The sequence below is a fragment of the Odocoileus virginianus genome, chromosome 6 (genome assembly GCF_023699985.2).
Source record: "Odocoileus virginianus isolate 20LAN1187 ecotype Illinois chromosome 6, Ovbor_1.2, whole genome shotgun sequence".
NCBI lineage: Eukaryota > Metazoa > Chordata > Mammalia > Artiodactyla > Cervidae > Odocoileus > Odocoileus virginianus.
The window spans coordinates 48,998,744-49,023,859 of record NC_069679.1 but is presented as its reverse complement, the minus strand read 5'-3'; the positions used below and the strand labels follow the sequence as shown (position 1 = coordinate 49,023,859).

Here is a 25,116-nt window from a genome sequence, read left to right as displayed (position 1 = left end):
TGTTGAAATACTTCCAAATTTCAAGCAAGCATGCTTTTCAGTGTAAACTAATCACATGATTGCTTCTGTTCTAAGCTTTGGTTATGCTTAGTGACACTAACTTTCAGGAAAATTCCAAATTCTGCAAATTATCATCAGTATTGAGTCAAAACAACAAAAAATAGAAATCAGCCAAAAAAATCCAAACCCAGCTTAAAAAATTAAATGGTACTTTCTTCCATTAACCTTTACCTTTTGTGATACTTTGCTTCATATAAATGTAAACATACCTTGAAGCCTATATACTATCTGACTTGTAACTTTTTCTCCTATTACTGATTCTTTTGATAGGTTGGATAAAACTATTCCTAATGTCCTCTAAGACATTTTGTGTATATCTGTATGTTTGTGGCTCAGCTTTCTCATAATATAGGCCTTTTCTCACCCAATTCAATAAAATTTTTACTAAGCATCATCTGAAGTCAAGGTTCTATTCTGGGTGGTACAGGGGATAATTTACACTTTATCAAGAAACTTAATCTATGACTGTATGTGCAAGAATGTTATTTGGACAGGATAACGTGAATCCAGTCAATTTCATGTATTGCCTTGCCTTCAAGCATGTAACAGTAACCCTTTAACATTCTCTTCCCAAGCTTTAGATTCATAAAGTTCAGACTCTCGGGAAGTTACAATAAGCATTTCTATGAAATAACATTCCTTCTGATATTATTTTCCTACACTTATTTTTTCTTCACTTTAATTTCATCATCTATTTGAATGCCATTGCATTGCACATGTGTAGCAGGCCAATTGCCTTCTCATACTGTTCATAGAGTTCTCACAGCAAGAATACTGGTGGGGTTTCTCATTACCTCCTCCAGGGGACCATGTTCTCTCAGAACCTTTGACTGTGTGGGTTACAAAAAACCATGGAAAATTCTTAAACAGGGGAATACCAGACCATCTTACCTTCTCCTGAAAAACCTGTATGCAGCTCAAGAAGCAACAGGTAGACCCGCAAGGGAACAACTCACTGGTTCAAACTTGGGAAAGGAGTACAAGGCTGTATATTGTCACCCTATTTAACTTATATGCAGTTACATCATGCAAAATGCAAGGCTGGAAGAATCACAAGCTGGAATCAAGACTGCCAGGAGATATATCAAGAACCTCAGATACGCAGATGGTACTGTTCTAATGGCAGAAAGTAAACAGGAACTAAAGAGCCTCTTGATGGGGTGAAAGAGGAGAGTGGAAAAGCTGGTTTAAAAGTCAACATTCAAAAAACTAAGATCATGGCATCTGGTCCCATCACTTCGTGATAAATAGAAGGGGAAAAAGTAGAAGCAGTGACAGATTTTCTTGGGGTCCAAAAATCACTTCAGACAGTGACTGCAGCCATGAAACTGAAAGATACTTGCTCCTTGGAAGAAAAGCTATGAAAAACAGAGTATTAAAAAGCAAAGACATAACTTTGCTTACAAAGGTCCATATATAGTCAAAGCTGTGGTTTTTCTAGTAGTCACATACAGATGTGAGAGCTGGACTATAAAGAAGGCTGAGTGCTAAAGAACTGATGCTTTCAAATTGTGGAGATGGAAAATATCCTTGAGGGTCCTTTGGACAACAAGGAGATCAAACTAGTCAATCCTAAAGGAAATCAACTCTGAATGTTCATTACAAGGACTGTTGCTGAACACTTTGGCCACCTGATGCAAAGAGCCAACTCATTGGAAAAGACTCTTATGTTGGGAAAAATTGAAGGCAAAAGGAGAATGGAGTGGCAGAGGATGAGATGGTTAGGTAGCATCATCAACTTGAAGGATATGAATTTGAGCAAACTCCAGGAGACAGTGCAGGACAGGGAAGCTTGGCGTGTTGCAGTTCATGGGGTCGCAAAGAGTTGAGGACACAGCAATTGAACGATGACAACAGGCCCATTAAAATTCTTTTTTCAAATCAGCCAGGTATATTAACAAATAGAACACTGGTTATCTATGTCTAGATATACCACTGCTTGTTGTTATTGATAGATGCTAAGTCGTGTCCAGCTCTTTGTGAACCCATGGACTGTAGCCTGCCAAGCTTCTCTGTCCTTGGTATACTCCAGGCAAGCGTACTGGAGTGGGTTGCAACTTCCTACTCCAGGGGATCTTCCCAACTAAGGGATCATGCCCACCTCTCCTATATTGGCAGGTGGATTCTTTACCACTGAACTACCAGGGAAGCCCATACTATTGGTACATAAATTCAAAATATCCTAAACCTAGCTGCTTGTCATATCCTGTGCACTTCTTACCCCAAACCCATATCTACTTACACTCCTCCCTTTTTCACTTATCAAAAATGCTGGCATCCTTCAAGTATACAAAATACTCCTCACAGCTGTACTTCTATGTCTTGTTTATGTGACTGACTTGTGATCTATGTTAGATGTACAGGCATCCATGTTTAAAATATAGTCCCATTGGAGAAAACAAAATGCTAACATTAAAGAGTATAGAATGTCTAGAACATTCCTAAGATTATTTTAGCAATACTTAATATTAATTTCTTTATAATAAAACCTTTTCCCTGAGGAAACTTTGGAAAATAGACAAAGTAACCAACATGCTCGTGATCCAGGGATAATCATACCACCCATAGTTTTCTCTTAAAAAATGCAATCAGGTGATTGTATCATGAGGGCAAACTAAGCCTTCCCTCTCATCAATATCCCATAAAATATAAAAGAGAATTGAGAAACATCTGTATTAGCATAGAAAATAAGAAAAGGTGTCATTACTAAATCATTTTAGTGGAGTTTTCAAATGAGTTCTGTGGTTTCCTAATGAAGGGGCAAATAGGAGGCCCAAATCAGGTTATTTGGGACTATTTCTTGGAATATTTTTTCTTGAGGATGAAACACTAAAGTGACACACTCTCATCTTGAAGAGGAATGGGCAGAAAATAATGGCTGACACTGATTTATCCAAGTTTAATGGCTGACTGTGCTCCTTCTGGGAAACGGCAGCCCACTCCAGTGTTCTCGCCTGGAGAATCCCAGGGACGGGGGAGCCTGGTGGGCTGCCGTCTATGGGGTCGCACAGAGTTGGACACGACTGAAGTGACTTAGCAGCAGCAGCAGTGCTCCTTCTGTTCATCTATAGGGGACTATAGTAGGAGAGAAGATTGATTTTGTGTTGAGAAATAAAGAGCCACAGGAAGGCTAGTGGTGAAGGACAGGAAGAAGGTCTGTGTGCATGCATGCTAAGTTGCTTCAGTTGTGTCCAACTCTTTGTGACCCCGTGGACTGGAGCCTGCCAGGCTCCTCTATCCATAGGATTCTCCAGGCAAAAATACTGGAGTAGGTTGCCATGCCCACCTTCAAGGGATCTTCACAACCCAGGAATTGAACCCCAAGTCTCTTACCTCTCCTGCACTGGCAGGTGGGTTTTTACCACAAGCACTGCCTGGGAAGCTCCAAGAAGAGGGTCTACTAAGAGCCAAGTCCATCTCAGAGTCTGCCTGGAGGTACAAGGAGCATTGTCCAAGTCCCCAGGAAACAGAAACCTTTTTAGTTGATCACTTAATATTTAAATGAGAGGGAAATCAATACCCAAAACCACTCAAATCTCATCCTATACCTGGCATTCAATGGCCAATGATTTATTTACCTTCCTGTGTGCAGTTTTTCAATAAACTGGCTATTGATACTTCTGTAGAGATATTTCTTAAAAATTCCTCAGAAACTTGAATGTTCAAAAGGTGGGGCTGTGGGGAAGGGTTCTCCTAAATTATCTTGACATCAAAATGAGCAGGCTAACATATCGTGAGCCGATGGAGCAGGAAGAGGGGGAAACACCTGCTACAGTCATGTGCCAAACCAACGCACACTAGCAACCTCAGACTCCTGAGGCAGTAACACAGAATCAAACACATTCTCTTTTGGTGATCAAGGTGTTAAAAATATCACTGGTCTTTTCTGCTAGACTTAATGCCTGAAAGAATTAACTCTTGCTTAATACCTAATCTGTCACAGCTTTAAATAAAGGCCTAATTCATTAAATCATATTCTCAAAATTTATCATATAATAGAAATAAAATAATATTTACATACATCAAAGTTATGGGCCTTTAAAATAAAAAGATAAATTCGTTCAGCATTCAGATGTCTAGGTAGCTGAGTAAGCTCATTTGTTCTGAATCCTGGGAAGTTACAACCCTAGAAAGAAGGAAAATCACATAACAGGAATTACTTAATTCTTTTCATATAACTACAGAAGACAGGTAAAAATTTTACTAGCATTCATTAGCAATTATATTACAAACTTTTACTAAAAATAAGTAAACATACTTTATCCCACCTAAGAAAAATCTTCATATTATCTGTCTCTATGATATTAAGAGCCCTGGCATATATTTATGCCAAATTTCAAAGCAAAAGCAATTATTTCAGAATTTTAACTTAAATTACAACAAATTTTAGATAGGCTACACATAAAGAAACTGACAAGTCAGAAAAAGACAGCTTTTGTATTTTTTCCAACTCTCTCTCCTGGGGCCATTATCTGTATTTATTGCTATATTACTTTAAACATTCTTTTACTTCCACATAATATTTTTGATATATAATCTCATAAAGCAGAAATTTTAAATACCTCTATATCCTTCTTTGTCTCCATTTCATCTGAAAGCTGGAAAAAATTTAAAATAAAATCTTAAAATTCGAAATTTAAGAAGTTTTAGACTTTTAACTCTACTAAGTATGTGTGTGTGTGTGTGTCTTACTGAGACAGAGAATGCTGTTGATACATAAGATCCTGAGAATACAAAAATATTCCTTGCCCTCAAGTTAGTCTGGGGGCAAAAGAGGAGTCAGCTACATATACAAAACACAAAGACATAAGAGCTATAATAGAAATATATACCAACTACTTATTGCAGTTTGATTTTTCTGGGAAACAGACTGTGAGGTGGAACACCAATTTAGTGTTCAGAATGTTTATGGGGATTGATTATCAATGGAAGGCAAGAGGAGACAGACAGAAGATGGAAAAATCAGCTATCTATGAGGCAAGTCAGTCAGCCCTGACCCTGAGCAGAGCTCTAAAAGTGAAAGGACCCATAGCAGTTGTCCTGAACTGGGTTGAAACAGTCAGGTCTTTCTGTTTCCAACTTGTGAGTCCTGGACGGTAGTGTGAGTGAGTTAATTCCTAGATGATAGTTTCCTTGGGAGAGGAGGTTCTGTCTATGAGAGCAATCCCTGAAGGAGCTGACAGCTGAAGGATGTCCACTAACAACGCTTTCAGTAGCTGGGGCAAAAGGTCCTTCTATGAAGGGGAATCTGGGTGGCACATCTTCATGTCCACGACACCACTTTACACAGAAAACAGGAGCCCTTCTGTCTAGATTAGTTTGGGTGTTCTAGACATGCTAATATATTGTTTATTAACTACCCTGCAGGCAAGATTATACACATTACACACATACATGTATCATTTAAGAGATGACATAGGAAACTAATTAGAAAGGATGATTATATCCTGCCATATGAAAGAGGATCATGTTATTGCCATTTAAAGTATTGGCAAATGTATAGAAAAGAGAAGGAAAATGAGATCAGTTATAAGAAATAAAGCTGTATGCTTGAGAGCTACAGACATAATTGGTCAATTAAGATGGGATTTTAAAAGATATTAATCTTGAAGTCCTGGTTTTAGTTTGCAGAAAACAAAGAAACACTGGAAGTTTTCAAAGAGTAGAGTAACAGTAACACAAAACTAGTTCTTGATAATACAATCTGGAAAATATACCACAAAAATATAAACAATAAATTTTAAAATCCTGATAAAATCCAGTAAGACATATTTAACAAAATTATCATTAAAAAATTTGTTAGTGCAATTCACTTAAAAGGTCATTTCCAGAGATCCCGAAAAGCATTTGATACAATTCACTAGAATTTTTGAAATCCTTTTGAAAATACAAAATTTACAATGACTAACATAACTAGCTATGTTGGCTTAAAACTCAACATTCAGAAAACTAAGATCATGGCATCTGGTCCCATCACTTCATGGCAAGTAGATGGGGAAACACTGGCAACAGTGACAGACTTTATTTTGGGGGGCTCCAAAATCACTGCAGATAGTGACTGCTGCCATGAAATTAAAAGACGCTTGCTCTTTGGAAGAAAAGTTATGACCAACCTATGCAGCTTATTTAAAAGCAGAGACATTACTTGGCCAACAAAGGTCTGTCTAGTCAAAGATATGGTTTTTCCAGTAGTCAAGTATGGATGTGAGAGTTGGACTATAAAGAAAGCTGAGTGCAGAAGAATTGATGCTTTTGAACTGTGGTGTTGGAGAAGACTCCTAAGAGTCCCTTGGACTGCAAGGAGATCCAACTAGTCAATCCTAAAGAAAATCAGTCCTGAATATTCATTGGAAGGACTGATGCTAAAGTTGAAACTCCAATACTTCAGTCACTTGATGCAAAGAATTGACTCATTTGAAAAGACCCTGATGCTGGGCAAGATTGAAGGCAGGAGGAGAAGGGGACAACAGAGGATGAGATGGTTGGATGGCATCACCGACTTGATGGACATGAGTTTGAGTAAACCTCCGGGAGTTAGTGATGGACAGGGAAGCCTGGCGTGCTATAGTTCATGGAGTCACAAAGAGTCAGACACTACTGAGTGACTGAACTGAACTGTACCTCCTTTCTAGAAAACAGTTTGGCAATATGTATCAAAACACTTAGATTTTCACATTTTTCCCATGTATTAGTAGTTTCACTCCTGAAATTTATCATAAAATAATCATGCATAATCACAAATTTTAGCTCCAAATATATTCCTAGCAGCTTTGTAAATAATAATGAAATTTAACCAAACATCCAACAAGAAGGCCATTACATTAGTTTATTTTTTTTAATGATGTAGAAACATCATTCTACATTTTGTAATGGTAAAAATTCCATAAAACATTTAATTTTTTATGTTTAAAAGTTAGTTTAATTTGAACTTAAAATGTTTTTAAATAAAAAGAAAAATGAAAATAACAATAGTGAGATATGTTATTTATCTATAAATGATAAAATAAAGATGCTTATCCTGTTTAGTGCTTATTGCTTAATTTTCTATAATGACTACCTTAGTCATAATCAGGAAAAATAACATAGGAAGTAATTTGAAATTTAAAAAATATTTGAGGAGGTGGATGGATGAATGGCTGCATTTCAAGTTTTCCTAGCTTTAATTTTAGAATGTATTTTTTGAAAAGATAAAGTTTATCAAAGTAACTCAAAAGCCTATTATAATTCTAATCAAACTCTCAGAGATTTTTTTTTTTTAAAGTTAACAAAGTATTTCTATAGGCAATAAAAACTGTTATTTTTTCCTAAAGGAAAAGGACATATGGGACATATACCCCTAAGTATAAGATGTTATAAATTTTTAAATAAGCAGAGGATAAAATAAGTCTTCAAATGAACTGCAGTGATGTGAGAACACCAACAGTCATACCGAGTGTATAAAGAAGACTATGAGCCCAGCTATTTTAAAAATACAGGGATAGATAAATGATAAGAGACTAAAAGGAAATTTTTAATGTTATCAATGCTTATCTATGAACTTATAGTGATGTATTCTGTGAAATAGTTTTTCAAGCAAGATGAAAACAAATACCATACCATTATCTTCTTTTCCTTATGGTACTTCTTTAGAAATGCCTTGTATTGTTTCAGTTTTCCATGAGAAACTTTAAAAAATGAGAGTTTACAACATGTAAATACACAAATATCCTTTAAAATTGAAAAGCAGATTATATATAATTATATATATTAAGAAAATTACATATAAAACTGTCCAATGATATCAACCAGTTATTAAATTTTTATAATTTATTTAATGGAAGGATAATTATAATATTGTGATGGTTTTTTGACATACATCAACATGAATCAGCCATAGGCACATACATGTCCCCTTACTCCTGGTCACCCCTCCCACCTCACCCAATCCCTCCTGATTGTCACAGAGCATCAGCTTTGGGGTCCCAAACTCCAATTAAGTATTTTGATAAGCATAATGCTAGATGCATAATGCTAGTCTGAGTTAAATTTTATCTTTTTCCTATTCCTTTTGCTATTTAGAAATGTCACCTTCCAATTAGTCTGTCTTTAGAGCAAGACAGACTTGCTCCTATATCTACAATTTTACCTTAATCCCTTCTTACTGAACAACTCCAAGTTTTTCAAACAGCTCAGCCACTCACATTTGGTTGTTTCATGGTTACCTTAAATACAATACGGTACAGGAGTCTGGAGCATGGCCCAGCGAAAGACTATGGGGGCTTTGAAGTCAGATAATCTAGACTTGAGTCTAAGCTCTGATACTTACATACTGAGGACAATGAGTAAATAAAAAGTTGCTTTTTAAAATTATGCACACATGCTTTCTCTCTCCCTGTATGTTTATATAGACACAGCTATATATATGTAGCTTGTATAATTTCAAAAAATTTTTTAATAATTAAAAATATCATAAGAAAATTCTCACAGTAGTGAATTTAACATTGTATTTAAACACACTCAGATTTTGAAAACTCAAGGTCTGAAAAGGATATTAAGTAGCTAAATAATTACATGTTTAATACACAGAAAATGTAAGTACAACCAATATCATTCTTAAGACATATATGACATATGTTTGCCCATTAAAGAATAAGAATCACCATTAGTATCTAAAAGTGTTCTGAAAGTGCTAAAAATACAACTAGATAAAGGTTATATAAATACTGAAAAGCAGTAAAAATTATCCTTACTTACAGATAAGCTTTTCACTCAGTCTGCAGTTATCCAATAGTGAATGCTAAGTATTTCTCACAAACTAACTTAGCTTATATAGGTGAAGTCTCACTCCTTTAAATTTGGTTATAGGTCTAACTGTTTTTATATCTTGATTCTTGCTGACTTGCTTGTCTCTGGTACCAATATTTGTTAATGCAACTCTGTTTCTCTGATATTCAGTTATCTCCGCTCCAGCTCAAGAACTGTTATAGGTTTTGTCCCAGCAACATTTTCTTTGAATCCAAATGGTCAAGTTCAACTAAAAAGACATACTGGACCATTTTGAAATGAAAAGGTTTTAAAATAAAAAAAATTTATGTTTTTAGATATTTTATATCTTAGGATTTCATTCTTTATGAGAATACACACACATATAGACACAAGCACAACAGACACACATACAACTGACAATTACTTTATGCATAAGAAAAAATACATTTACTTGTCCTGGAAATTATTCTGTTCCACTCAAATATTTCAGAAGCATGGTTTTTCAAAAGAATTGAATATTCTGCTAGTCTTGATTCCATGGCCATAGCTGCATCATCTACTCGCAGGACATTTCCCCACAGATGTGTATAAATGGAAGTAAATGAACTATCTTGTTTTATTTTTTTCATAGTGTGTAACAATTCATCACTTTCCCATAAATGGATTTCCTTTGGCCAATGATCCTGCAGAAAATGTGAGACAATACAACTCAAACCAATTTTTAAATGAATTTAAAGAGTTCAAAAATCAATGAGCTAGAATTGAAGTTTTATTCTACAGCATGATTTTTATTAAATGTATATTTTTTAATTTGTAAAAAACCTTAAACTTTAGAAGTTTCAAATGCTTTACAAAAACCTTTCTTCCTGAATCATTTGAAAGTAAATTGCTTATTTGACTGATGCCCCTATCATCCTTGAATACTTGAGCATTTGTCTCCAAAGAACAAAAACATTCCCCTACATAACCAACTATAACCATCAGAATAAGGAAACTGGCATTATTACATCATTCCTATATAATTCTCTGAGATTACTTGAGTTCATCAACTAAATCAATAATGCTCTTTATGGTAAAAGGATCTAGTTCAGTTATCACACATTGCATTTAAGCATCATATGTCTTTAATCCCCTTCGGTCTACAACAGTTTCTCAGTCTTGACCTCTATGTAATTAAAGCCATGAGTTCATACTGATAAATCTAATTCCAGTTCCAAACATTCTAGTTTTCTCTTTTTCCATATCATAATTACCATTTCCAAGAATGAAAAACCTAACTGACATTATCTTAAATATATGTACTGATTTGATCAATCTTCTCAGGTAACCGATCTCTCCTTTCCACTGCTAGACTCTTCAGTATATGGATGCCCTTCTTATTCTGCTTAGGCTCTGACTTTCCAAACCAGGCCACAGTCTGTCTCTGCATTTCCTGGAACCACCTCCCCACCCTGGTCACACACAAATACCATCCTCACCCCTTTGGACTCAGACACCTGTGGAGTCACATGGATACCTTCCCCATGGTCTTAGAGTTCAGAAAGCCTGCTCTGGGTGACCACAGAACATTTCCTTCCCCTACCAATGTGGATGCTGCTTTGTTTGGACCCCCAAATGGCTTTAGGACTACATTGTTTAGGAAGGGAAGTAGAAGAAGGAAAAGGAAGGAAAGGGGAATCACAACATTAATATTTGCAAATCTAAACACAAGATAATATTTTGATTGAGTTGTTGAATACCAAAACAAAGAAAGATAATGGACATAATGAAAGGTTTGTGAATAAGAGAATGCTTTCTGGAATAGTAGCAGTTTTCATAGGATGAAATTCTTTTAAGAAGAATGTGGGTAAGATATTCTGGGCATTTAGCTTAAATGGGAATAAATCTGAAGTCTGCAGATTAGAAATTTTAAATTTTGCCTTGGCCTATTCTACTTCCATTTTTCTTCCTTTAAAAGATTCCTTAGTGACTTAGTGAAGTTGATCAGTCGTGTCTGACTCTGCAACCCCATGGACTGTAGCCTACCAGGCTCTTCAGTCCATGGAATTTTCCAGGCAAGAGTACTGGAGTGGGTTGCCATTTCCTTCTCCAGGGGATCTTCCCGGCCCAGGGATCGAACCCGGGTCTCCCGCATTGCAGGCAGACACTTTACCATCTAAGCCACCAGGGAAGCCCTGAATTCACTATATGCTGTAATGGTAACAGGTACCTGAATAATACCCAGAGTTTAATGCTGAAAAACTTCCCCAGCAGGACCTAGGTCCCCCTGCCATTTTTGAAAAAGAGAATTTTAGATGTATCAATGCACTCTCACAAATCCTACAAACATACATCTTAAACAAAACACATAACCACCTGGGGAAGTTTTCCAGATTTCCTTAAAATCTGGATATTATGTGTCAAAAATACAAAGATCTCTGAAAAATAAGATATGATCACAAGATACACCCCCTGGAGACAAACATTGTCAAATTAGAATGACAGCCACATTTGAAAACATAGTCCTTATGTTAGGGATCATCCCGATTGTTAGGGAAGTTAGGAAAGTGGCAAGAAGCTTAAAATGGAAATGAATTTGGGGAAAGTGGGGAAAGGCTTAAATGGAAATGAACTTGAACAGATTTTACAACATGCCTGAGGGTTTATGAAAATACACCTTTATGTCAGACTCGAGATATTACAACTCTTATTCAAGATATTGAATTATACTATATAATTATACTATGAATAAAGTATCCTGAAATTCTACCAGCTTGATTAGATTGTTTTCTCTAAATACAGAGATATATCTGGTTAATCTATAAAGGATAAAATTAAGATGCTTATCTTTTTTAGTGCTTTTCTCTTTAATTTTATAAAATGACTCTCTTAATTATAACCAGAAAAAAAAATTGGTAATTTTGAAATTTAAAAAATTACATTTTAAGGAGGTTGATAGATGAATGGTGGCACTTCAAGTCTTTATAGCTCTAACACTATGTGATTTTAGAATATATTTTTTAAAAGGACTGTTTCTAAAAGTAATTTCAAAAGTCTATTGTAATTCCAATCAAACTCTCAACAATTTCTTTTGAAACTTTCAAAGTAATTCTAAGGGCAATCAAAAAGAATTGCTGTATCTTCCTAAAGGAAAAGGACTGATATGTGTACCAGTTGTGATGGTCCCATAAAATAGGATATTCTACTCACCAAGTTTTGAAGCTTTAAAAATTCTTCAATGTTCTTTGGAGGTTCTTGCATTTTCTAATGAAGTAAAATCAATATTGTTCATTAACATAAATTCAGATTGTTTATAGGATGGTTATACTTAATTTATTTAAGTACCTCATGATAATGGACTTCAGTTATAATTTTAAGAGCTGTAAGTAAGATACTGTAAACTATTCTCCTTGTACAGTTCTTGTACTTTGAAAAGGGACAGAGATTAATGTTTAAATTCTGAGTCTGCAAACCAAATTCTATAAAAGGCCTCCTTCTCATGCACTTTTCCTACAGAAAAGCTACATATGAATCCTGCTCAATGTCCTCATTTCTAATTCCATCATGAGTTCCAAGATATTTTAGGCTATCTTGGACGGTGTCTACAATAAATTCAGAGTCAATAATATATAATAACATTCTCCTTTTACTGATGAAATATTTTAAGAGGCACAGAAGTGACCTGGTGAAAATAAATCTTTGAATGTTTCAAAGTAATAAGTTATAATCCCATTTTGTAAGTTTCTTTGTAAATTGAAGATGTAGTCTTTCACCAGACAGATTAATTTTAATCCAGACATTTTACTATTCCTTGGAGACTGCGTACATATTTTTTCTACTGCTTAGAAGGATCTCTGTTCCAAACTCTCTTCCTTCAATTCATTCTTGACCTATTTAACTCTTATATCAAACATCAAATTAAAAGTCACTTTTCTAGGAAGGCTTCCTAGGTCCCCCAAAGATCCTTTATGGTAACAACAGCAGATCTGTTTCTCTGTGAGGACAGAAAATGTAGTGTAACCACCGCTGAAGAGTCAAAATTTCATGTAGCGGCTGGCCAATGGTTGTAAATTATGCACATAAACTGGCAATATTTTTAAATTAATGAATAAATGAGTAGATTAATGTCAAAGAAATGTGTAGGTCTTCTAAAAAAATAATAAAACCATTTCTAAAGAATGAAAAACCAATGAGAAGGCAAAAATAACAGGACTTCAGAATATCCTAATATAATACCCTAATGCTCTGAAGATGACATGTCTGAAAAGACAATCTTAAGGTTTAATTTACTAGAACATACTTCATATCAATAGATACAATGATCAAGATTACAAAATCACAAGGCCATGCTTTGCAAAATGACTACACATTTGAGGTGGAATAGAATATTTCATTGTCGTAATACTGTTTAAAATATGTGAAGAATATAAGTAAATATATAACAGATAATACAATAACAAAATAAAGAGCATATGTGATAGTCATTATAAAAAATAAGCATACAGAAGCAAAGATGTGTAGAGCTGTCAAGAAATTTTATGAAAAACATGTGGCTTTAGGTCTAGTCAAACTGAGAAAAGAAAAAAAAAATAATAGATGGTGTGCACAGAATACTGAAAGACAAAAAAAAAATGTTCATCATATAGTATCTTTAGGGATAGTGAAAATAGCAATTTTACTAGAGGAAAGTCATCAGTATTTTTTGAAATGCACAGAATACAAAGTAATATAATTACAACAATTTAAATGGTATCCTTTTCTCCCTGCCTTATAATGGATGTCAAACCACTTCTAAAAGAAAGCACTAAAAATACCCACATTTCAACTAAAGGGAATTAGAAAAATGAATTAAAGAAATGAAATGTGCATAGGAAAACATCAGTTAATTTCAATATAAAATTCCAGAGTTCTCTAGGGGGAAAGTTAGAGGGAGGTGAGGCATAAATTAAATAGGCTTATGACCTTGGTAGGATGTAGGATACAAAATGCTAATGATTCCACAGTAACAACAAGAAAATCCTGGACCAAATAAAAATCTTACTTTTCTATGGGGTTCGTGAAAATTGGTGGATGCCACTAAGTAGGACTATATAATTTGTGACGATTTAGAGTCCCAGTGCTCAAAAAATAAGAATTTTAAGATGGTAACATCAGATCACTAAACCTAGTGTAGGGTCCTTCCTATCAGTAGACGCATGCAAATGCACAGCTTGCAAGCCCATGAAGCTGCCCTCCTGGGAAACCCTGGTGACCCAAAATCCAGAAAGAAACATCTCGTTTATAAGTAAGTATAAAGTTGTGGCAGTTCCCTTACCTGACAGTGAGTTCTGTGGGGGAACTGTTGTTGGCCTGCCATGGGGCAGTAACTTTGAAGAGATGAAGAGAAATCAGCTGGGCTTCAAGTGTCTGCATGAGCTGGGGAACAGACTGGAGTCTGAAAGATACCCAAATGAAAAAAAATAAACGACTCAACCAAATAGTCCCTTCCCAGGTGCCCACATCTTGCTTCTAAATTTTGTCAAGAAAGCAGCAGTAGAGGAGGGGCTGGAAAGATACAGAACCTAGACAAGCCAACATGTGCTTATAGTACTTGGGTTCCAGGAGCCCAGACAGAGTTGGATCCAAAGGTGAACTGAAATCATCTAAAACTTCATTCCACGTGTGTCCCAATTCAACACTGATAAGCGATAAGAAGTGGCTCTCAAGAGGGAGGTTGGAGGTTGAGTTAGTCACAGGTGAGCTCAGTCTAATTAAAGCTACAATTAATCCTAAAGCCCAACTCAAATCTAGGAGGATTTAAAAAAATCAGCCTCTCACTTGAAGTGCTAAGGAGAGAAAAAGGCTTATGCTCTCAAAACTAAAATTAAATTAAACTTAAGTCTCCAAAATTTTTTCCACATAATGTCTAATACACAATAAAACAATTTCAAGACATACAAAGAAGGAAAATGGGATCCATAATCAAAAGAAAATACACTCAATACAAACCAATTCACTGAGAATCCAGTCATTGTAATTAGCATCAAGGACTTTAAAATATTATAAATACATTAAAGACTTACATTATAGGTTTAATTATAGTGCATGAAGCCATGGAGTATTTTAAGAGTAAAATTCCAAAAAAGAAACAAATGAGAATTCTAGAACTATGCAAACACTAAATATAAGAAAACTGGTGTCTATATTAATATCAGACAAAGTAAACTTTAAGACGAGGAACATTACCAGACATAAATAAGGTTATTTCACATTAACAAAAGGTTAGTTCATTAAGCCACACCAATGACAAATGTGTCTGCATTTACTAAAAGAGCTTCAAAAGAAAGGTAGCAGAAGTTTATAAAACTAAAGGGAAATACAGACGTTGACCTACACCTTGCAGGCCTGCAAGCCTTGTAATTGCTTAGCTGTGAGACAGAATAAAGAACCTGTAAATGGTGACAGAAACATCAACAGTATGAAATCTTACAAGTCCAAAGTCCTGGAGCTACACCTCAACCCAAAAGGCAGTTTGGATATGGCAGTAATCTTCATTGTTCCAGGAAAAGGAGGCCACCATTTATAGGGGCAATTAACCTCAGATTGGCTCATCAGCTACCAGGTAAACTAGCAGAGGCGGGTCCTTTGCAGCCCCACTGGCTAATGAGGGCAAATGTTTCCCCTTGATAAACTAGTAGGTAAAGCTACTTTGGTCCAAGGATTAGAATAATAACCAGGTGGGGAAGGAACTGGTTGAGCAGGGGATATACAAAGAGGAGAACTGCCATTTTGAGGGGTCTGATCTTACAACAGGCAAAACCACAGTGATAGCTGGAGATTTTAGCATATTGCTTTGAGTAACTGATGAATCAAGTACATACACACACACACACACACACACACACACACATCAGTCAGGAGATAGAAGATTTGAACAATATTATCAAGCAACTTAACCTAACTGATATTTATAGAACAACTAAATCTCACAACTGTAGTATACACAGTCTTTTTAAGTAATAAAACATGGAACCTTCACCAAGATGGACTCATGCTGTACCGCAAGACAAGACTCAAAAATTCCTAATAATTGAAATCATTCAGGGTATATTCTCTGACCATAATAGAAAATAGTAACAAAAAGAACTGCTGCTGCTGCTAAGTCACTTCAGTCGTGTCTGACTCTGTGCGACCCCATAGACGGCAGCCCACCAGGCTCCCCTGTCCCTGGGATTCTCCAGGCAAGAACACTGGAGTGGGTTGCCATTTCCTTCTCCAATGCATGAAAATGAAAAGTGAAAGTGAAGTCGCTCAGTCGTGTCCGACTCTTAGCGACCCCATGGACTGCAGCCCACCAGGCCCCTCCATCCATGGGATTTTCCAGGCAAGAGTACTGGAGTGGGGTGCCATTGCCTTCTCCGAAAGACAACTAGAGAATCCTTAAATATTAAATAATCCATTTCTAGCTCAAAGAGGAAGCAATAAGAAAAATTAGAAAATTTTCTAACTGAAAGATAACGAAAACACAATGTATCAAACTTTATGGGATACACCTAAACCTATGCTTAGAGGAAAACACAGTGCTAAGAAAGCTAAAAAAACTGAAAAGAATTTAAAAATAAGTAGAAAAAGGAGTAAAATATATGAGAAGATGAAATAAAAATATGAAAATAGAGAACTCAACAAATTGAAAGTTGGTCTTTTAGAAGATTTTTAAAAAGATACTTGAGTAGGTTGAATTTTTAAAATGTGAGAAAAAAATAAATGACCAATACCACGAAGGATGAAAAGGATGTCATTAGGGAACCTAAACTGATTAAATGACTTAGGGGCATATAATTTAAAACTTGTGTCAATAATTTAACAACCTACATGAAATGGGCAAATCCTTAAAAACAATAATCACCAAAACTGAAAGAAGATGATAAAGCAACTTTCAAAAATAGAGGAGGGAATACTTTCTTATAAAGCCAGTATAACTTTGATAACAAAATCTGACAAGAAGATTACCAAAAAAAAAAAAAAGAAAATTATAAACCAAATGTCCCTCAAGAACACAGATACAAATATCATTAGCGAATTACTAGCAACTTAAGGAAAGTCAGATATAAAAAGGATACGTCATGCTCATGTGTGATTTACCCTGGAATTCCAAAATCAGTGATAATACTTTTATATTGTCTCTAATATATCATCAGTGTGGAGTAGGATTCAGAGCTATGAACTTTGTGATAATCTTTAATGGCTGAATTTCTAGATTCTATGTAATTGTTTAAACTGATTTTTACTCAGAATAATGACACATTACTCAAGAGTCATAGAAGACTTGAACAAAAATATTTTACATTTAGGTATTTTAACTTTAAACCTAGTATTTTCAAAACACAATTCATGATCATTGCTAGAAACACAAGTCCTTAGTAGATAAACCTTATTCTTATTTTTAATTATAGAGGTTTCACAATTATCTAGGTTTGAAGTCTGAGTTATCTTAAACTCTTTCTTCTGCTTCATTATCTCCTATATCCATTTTATCTACACAATTCCTTTAAAATATCTTTAATCATGCCTACTTTAACATTTCTAATATTAACATAATAGTTTCATTTATGGCTTGTTTTTATCAAGTTATATGTGCAACATATTTTTGTTAATATTTTTGTTAAAGTAAAACACACATACAATAAACTGCACACCTCTTAAGTGTATGGATTGATTTTTCAATCTTTCAATCTTTCATTAGATTTATCCCATTGTATACTCCTATTTTATGGTATGTTTTAAATGTCTAAGCCACAAATGTATTTTAAACATGTACTTTTCTATGGTTTCTTGATAGTTAATAGAAATATAAGTGATTTTTCTGTTTAAATCACCTATATTGAGGTATAATTTACTTACTACACAATTACTATGTAAAAAGATTACCATTTTAAGTGACAAATGCATACACCCATGTAACCATCATTACAGTTAAAATGTACAGCATTTAGGGACTTCCCTGGTGGTCCAGTACCTAAGACCCTGAGCTCCCAAAACAGGGGGCGTGAGTCCAGTCCTGGTTCAGGCAACCAGATCCCTCATGCCACAACTAAGATTTTGCATGCCACAACTAAAAGAAAAGATACTGCATGCCACAACTAAGACTTGGCACAGTTAAATAAATAAACATTTAAAAAAATGTACCCTGGAGAAGGAAATGGCAACCCACTCCAGTATTCTTGTCTGGGAAATCCCATAGACAGAGTAGCCTCACAGGCTACAGTCCACAGAGTCGTAGAGTCAGACACAACTTAGCAACTAAATTACAACAACAAACACAATCAGACAGATTGTGATTTGGGGAAACGCCTCTTGATGGAAATGTGGCATAAAACAGAGTGAAGTGACCTAGCAATATGGAATGTAGAGTTTTGTAAGAAATTAAAATTTGTGTATAGAGTCATAATTGCAAATATTCAAATAATAAAGTCTGTGGCTAAAGAAAAAAAATTGTGTAACATTTTGTTATTGTTCAGTGTCTAAGTTGTATCTGACTCTTGCGACCCCATGGACTACAGCACGCAGCCTCTGTCCTCCACTGTCTCCTGGAGTTTGCTCAAATTCATGTTCATTGAACTGGTGACATTATCTAACCATCTCATCCTCAGCTGCCCCCTTCTTCTTTTGCCTTCAGCCTTTCCCAGCAACAGGGTCTTTTCCAATGAGTTGGCTCTTTGCATCAGGTGGCCAAATTATTGGAGCTTCAGCACTAGTTCTTCCAGTTAATATTCAGGGTTAATTTCTTTTAGGATTGACGGGTTTGATCTCCTTGCTGTGCAAGGGACTCTTAATTAAAGAGTTTTCTCCTGCACCACAATTGGAAAGTATCAATTCTTCAGGGCTCAGACTTCTTTGAGGTCCAACTCTCACATCCATACATGACTACTAGAAAAACCACAGCTTTGACCATATGAACCTTTGTCTGCAAAGTGATGTATCTACCTGTTTTTTAACATGCTGTCTCAGTTCAGTTCAGTCACTCAGTCGTGTCCGACTCATTGCGACCCCATGAATCGCAGCATGCCAGGCCTCCCTGTCCATCACCAACTCCCGGAGTTTACTCAAACTCATGTCCATTGAGTCAGTGATGCCATCCAGTCATCTCATCCTCTGTCGTCCCTTCTCCTGCCTCCAGTCTCTCCTAGCATCAGGGTCTTTTCCAATGAGTCAACTCTTCGCATGAGGTGGCCAAAGTATTGGAGTTTCAGCTTCAGCATCAGTCCTTCCAATGAACACCCAGGACTGATCTCATTTAGGATGGACTGGTTGAACCTCCTTGCAGTCCAAGGGACTCTCAAGAATCTTCTCCAACACAACAGTTCAAAATATGTTGTCTAAGTTTGTGATAGCTTTCCTTCCTAGGAGCAGGTGTATTTTAATTTCATGGCTGCAGTCACCATTCACAGTGATTTTGGAGTCCAAGAAAATAAAATCTGTCCTTGCTTCCACTTTTTCCTTTTATATTTGCCATGAATTCATAGGACCAGATGCCACGATCTTAGTTTTTTTCAATGTTGAGTTTCAAGCTAACCTTTTCACTCTCCTTCGCCCTCATCAAGAGGCTCTTTAGTTCCTCTTCACTTCCTGCCATTAGAGTGGTATCATCTTCATATCTGAGGTTGTTGATATTGCTACTGGCAATCTTGATTCCAGCCTGTGATTTATCCATCCAGGCATTTTGCATGATGTACTTTACATATAAGTTAAATAACTAGGGAGACAATATACAGCCTTGCTGTACTCCTTTCCCAGTTTTGAACCAATCAGCTGTTCCATGAGTGGTTCTAACTGTTGCTTCTTGAACTGCATACAGGTTTCTCAGGAGGCAGGTAAGATTGTTTGTTATTCCAACCTCTGCAAGAATTTTTCATAGTTTGCTGTGATCCACACAGAGGCTTTTGTATAGTCAGTGAAGCAGAAGTAAACCTTTTTCTGGAATTCCCTGCTTTCTCCATGATTCAATGAATGTTGGCAATTTGATCTCTGGTTCCTCTGCCTTTTCTAAACCCAGCTTGTATATTTGGAAGTTCTTGGTTCATGTACTGCTGAAACCTAGCTTGAAGGATTTTGAGTACAACTTCGCTAGCATGTGAAAGGAGCGCAATTGTACGATAGTTTAAAAATTCTTTGGCATGGCTCTTCTTTGGGATTGGAATGAAAACTGACATTTAGATCACTTCCAAAATGTTTCCTGTGTTATTTTATTGTTGATTCCTACAACTTCATGCAAAAATATCCCACCACTGGTGTTAGGCCACACTAATCTGCTTTATGCAACTATAGTTAGCTGTAGATTAACTTTGCCTGGTCTAGACTTTCATAAAAATGGAATCATAACATTGCATACTCTTTTGTATCTGGTTTCTTTTGCTCAACATAAGATTTCTGAGAAATATCCAAGATCATCAAATATTAATGCTGAATAGTATTTCAGTGTGTGTGTGTATGTGTGTATGCATTGCCTTGTTTAAAGATTTGCGCTATTATAGGAAAAAAAGCTGCTATTATAAATGCATACAATTCTGTGGATAAATTTTGTCTTAGTTGGCTAGAAAAGGTGAATAACTTATGATAATTAAAGAATCAGAATTCGTAATGAAAATCTCACAAAGAAAACTCCAGACTGAAATGGCTTCATAAGTAAATTCTATCAAAGATTTAAGGAAGAAACCACACTAACTTTACTCATAATCTTGCAAATAACAAAGGGGAAAGGAACATTTCTAATCATTTAATATTTGTTCTCCTATATGTGATGTGTCTTTTCCTCTGGCTGCTTTTAAAATATTCTCCTTATCACTGGTTTTCAGCAGTCAATGGGGTTGTTTATCCCTCCCTCCCTCTTCCCCCAATCCCCCCCTCCTTCCTTTCTTAATTCTCTCTGGATTAGCTGAATTTCTGAACATGTCCATTTATAGCTTTCATCAATTTGGATAATTATCCATCATTTTTATTCAAATGTTTTTTTTTCTTTTGCCCATCTTTCCTTCTGGGACTCCAACTGCATCTGTGGTAGATAGCTTGAAATGGTCCTACAGGTCATTAAGATTGCTGGGTTTTTTTTTCCAAACTTTTTTCCTCTGTTTGTCAGTTTGGATAAGTGATGCTGTTAGGTGATCCAGTGAAGTCTTCATTTCAGACTTTATGTTCTTCCCAAGGGCTTACCTTGAAGACCTAACCCTCAATGTGACTATATTTGGAGATGGGGCCTTTGGAGAGGAAATTAAATTTAATGAAGTCTTAAGGGTGGGGCCTTAGCTCAATGAGAGTGCAATTCTTAAAAGAGTAAGAAACACCATAGGGATCTTTCTCTCCACCCATGCGCAAAGGCTATGTGAGGACACAGTGAGAAAGGAGCCATCTAGAAGCCAGAAAGAAAGGTCTCACCAGAAACCAACACTGACAGCAACTTGGTTTTAGGCTTCAGGCCTCCACAACTGTGAGAAAATAAATTTCTGTTAAGTTACCAAGTCTGTAATATTCTATTATAGTAGCTAGAGCAGACTAACATAGATGCAATTTCTCAAAATTGATAGTCATTAAAATTGTTTATTTCCTTTTTTATCAGTTTTGGTAAGTTGTGTTTTTCAAGGAAAGCAAAAAATGTCAAATACCTTGATATAAATATTTGTTCTTAATACCCTCTTATTATTTTTATCATGTGTAGGATATTACCACTTTCATTCCTGATATTTGTACTTTGAGTTTTCTCTTTTTACTTGGTCAGTTTAAGCCTTTTCCATTTTATTAATCTTTTCAAGGAACCGATTTTGGCCTGTTGCTTTCCTCTAGTTCACATTTGTTTTCACTTTCATTGATTTCTGTTCTTATTGTCATTAGTGCCTTTTATTCTACAGATGTTTGAAAATTTTCCAATGAAAAATCTGATCATCTTATGAAGACACATTGAGCTTTATATCACTATTTTAATCTTTATTCTTCAATACAAACAGAAATCCAAGGCTTATTAGATATTTAAGCAACAGCTGCAAAATGTCAAAAAAGATAAAAATTTAAAAATAGAAATTGGAGAAGATAACTGAAAATAAAATCTGAGAGGATACAGATAGTACAGGGAACAGAAGGAAACTTTTAAAATGTCTTTAAGATTCTTAGAGAGAGATGATAAAATAATGCATCCCAGAGAGGAAAAAGAAACAGTGTTTTATGAGGCAATAGGGAAAAAATAAAAGGTACAAATATAATGATATAAATTAACTAGTCAACAAAATGTTAATGGGGAGGAACCTGAAGAAATGTTCTGGAAACTAGAATAAAAGTGTTAAAGATAAGAATTAGAGGTTAAAAGATAAGAATTTAGATGATTATTTCCAGAAAATGACTTTCAACCTAGAAATTCAAATATAAATTCAGACAGCCCATCAATTAAATACATGGCATGTTTCAGATTTTTAAGTCAATTAAAAAAAAAATCACCATTTTTCTCTATGTTAGTTTCACATATCTGCTCTAACAAAATACTGCAAACTTAACTACTTAAATCAACACAGGTTTACCTATCTCCCAGATCTGGAGGTCAGAGGCCTGAAATGGGTCTGCAGAACTATACTCCTTCTGGAGGTTCTAGGGGAGAATCTGTTTCCTCGCCTTTTGCAGCTTCTAGGAGCCCCCTACACGGCTTTGTTCCTTAGCTCCTTCTTTCAACCTCAAAGCCAGTAGTATAGCATCTTCTCCCCTCTCTGACCTCTTGTAATCCATTTTATAGGGACACTTACAATTATGTTGAACCCACCTAGATAATCCTGTAATTTCCTCATTGCAGGATCCTTAACTTAATCACATGTACAAAGTTCCTTCTGCCACACAGGAAAACGTATCAATAGGATATGCGTTGAGGGTGGTTATTATGCTGTCTACAATACTCTCATTTACCTTTTCTCAGGAAACTACTAGAAGATATGTTTCAGAAAAACAAAGGATTATGCAAAGAAAAAGGAACAAGGGATCTAACACAGGAAAGCAGTATTGAATTAGTAAAAACAACCAATACTGAATGAATTAGAGGTTGAAATGCTCTAGAGAGAATATCTAGAAGGAAAACAAAATAAGCTGGATTAATCAATATGTTTGATTGTAATGTTTTGTTACTTTGGTAGAGTTTCTGAGGATAGATTATTAATAAGTAGACAGAACATGGCAATTATTAAGGCAAAGAAATAAAAGGTTGTATTAAAAGTTAATGTGATCATATGTGGTTCAGGGTTGAATAATATATAAAAATGTTACTTTAAACAAAAACTGTGAGACTACCATATTGAGATATGAGAGGATAATAAGAGTGTGGGGGAGAGTAGGAATGTTCAGACTTGGGAGTGGTGTTTTGACTTCTAAAGGAGAAAGTTAACAGATAATGTTGGAGAGTGAAAAAAATCAAGAAACTGTAGTATATTTTGACATATGAAATAAATAACAGAATTGAAAATACTTGAAAAAAATTTTCCTTTTAAGAAAAGTATGGAGGTTATTTAAAAAACTAAAAATTGAACTAGCATATAACCCAGCAATTCCACTACTGGGCATACACTCAAAGAAAGCCATAATTCAAAAAGATACATGCACTCCAATGTCCACTGAAGCACTATTTACAATAGCCAGGAGATGAAAGCAACCTAAATTTCCATCAACAGGGCAATGTGTAAAGAAGATGTGGTACATGTACACATGGAATATTACTTAGCCATAAAAAGGAACAAAATTGGGTCATTTTTAGAAATGTGGAGGCACCTACAGAGTGTCATACAGAGTGAAGTAAGTTGGAATGAGGAAAATATTACATATTAATGAATACATGTATAATCCAGAAAAATGGTAATGGTGATTCTATTTGCAAAGAAGAAATACAGACATAGACGTAGAGAACAAACATATAGATACCAAAGAGGAAGGGGGATTGGGGGAAATGGGGAGACTGGGATACATACTGTATGTATGTACCAATACATACAGTATTGATATTATGTATAAAATAGATAACTAATGAAAAAATGAAATCTAGCAGAGGGGTTGAGGACTGTATACAGGGCTTTTGGCTAAAAAATTAGAATGTGGCAAACTGTTATTTCTCACCAATATCTGTACATTTCTCTACATTTCTCAGGCTCCCTTGCAGTTAAAGGACCTTGGATTAAACTGGCCAATGAAATGTGGGCAAAGTTACATATGCCTTTTTTAGGGCTGACCTCTAAAACTTCTTATGTGATTCACTGTGCTTTTTCTCTTGTCAGGTAAGCTGTGAACCCCAAGTCACAGGAAACAGCAGAACCACTAAAACTAAAAAGAAACTTACACTCTTGAGTTTAACACTTTATCTGACTAGTAACATCCACAATGAATTCCTTGTGAGAAATAAAAATCTACTGTATTAAATCACTGAAATTTGGGGTTTTTGGTGACAGCAGTAAATTTGGTGTTGGTTTTTTAAAAAGCAGTCACAAATGCCTTGACGGTATTTTGAGAAGTAGCTCTATGTCTCCTCTCCTAAAATTTGGACCTGCCTTCAAACTCACAATCAAAAGAATGTGAGAGAAATAATGCTGTTTCTCTTGGGGACTAGGTTAGAAAAACAACATGTAGTTTCTGCCTTGTTCACGGCAACACTTGGTTTTGGAGCCCTAGGCGTAAGCAGTCTGGTTCTGGTTATTCTGCTGCCGTACCGTGAGGGAAGCCCAGGCCACATGAAGAGGCTACACACTGGACCTCTGCTAGCATTCACAGTCTTCATAGCTGAATTATCAGAAAAAATTTGTCCCTCTATGCTCTGCTGAACACAAGACTCATTAACATAGTAAAATGATTATTTTAAGAGAGCATATTTTGGAGTAATTTATCATATAGTAATAGTAACCCAGTACTCACTCTGATAAAGAAATAGCATCATTTGCTTTTTAATCTGTGCACTTGAATTAAATTAGTTTAAAATGATAAATCACTTATTGGCTTGATGACTTTGCTATTGATTCTCCTCTTTCCCTTTCTTAAAGCGGTGGCTTTCAAACATTTTAAAAAAGAAACACACAATGAGAAATGCATTTTATAAACATGACCTAGTGTACATATACATGCATACATATATAATTTAAAACTCCACAAAGTAATACTTAACCTTACCAAGTGCCATGCACTGCTTTTCCAAACTAGACAATTTCTTTTTTTAAAAAGTATAGTTGTCAGTAAATTTCCTTAATTACAAATGGGACCTCCACCAATGGGACCCACACCATTCCTTTGAATAACACTGTACTAAACCATAATAATTCTTCAGAGCTTTACTCAGATCCAGCCAATAGCCCT

The 25,116-nt window shown here is 35.5% G+C and overlaps 1 protein-coding gene across 19 annotated transcripts in view; it reads right to left on the bottom strand.

The window, feature by feature from the left end:
• The window catches only part of FAM227B (family with sequence similarity 227 member B), a 216,846-nt gene that overhangs the window by 190,679 nt on the left and 1,051 nt on the right, over nt 1–25,116 (bottom strand). For 17 of the 19 annotated variants that reach the window (XR_011488297.1, XR_011488296.1, XR_011488299.1 and 14 more), the window contains exons 2-7: nt 14,099–14,218; nt 11,995–12,048; nt 9,257–9,488; nt 7,657–7,724; nt 4,623–4,658; nt 4,082–4,186 (exon numbers count right to left, since the gene is read on the bottom strand). Coding sequence is in view for 11 of the 19 variants with exons in the window: in XM_020875507.2 (XP_020731166.2) it covers nt 4,082–4,186; nt 4,623–4,658; nt 7,657–7,724; nt 9,257–9,488; nt 11,995–12,048; nt 14,099–14,140 (537 nt within the window). In the remaining 8 variants the exon portion in view is untranslated. Of the gene's footprint in view, nt 1–4,081; nt 4,187–4,622; nt 4,659–7,656; nt 7,725–9,256; nt 9,489–11,994; nt 12,049–14,098; nt 14,219–24,681; nt 24,813–25,116 lie in introns of all 19 variants that reach the window. The other 2 variants (XM_070469308.1, XM_020875508.2) reach the window with 1 other exon arrangement.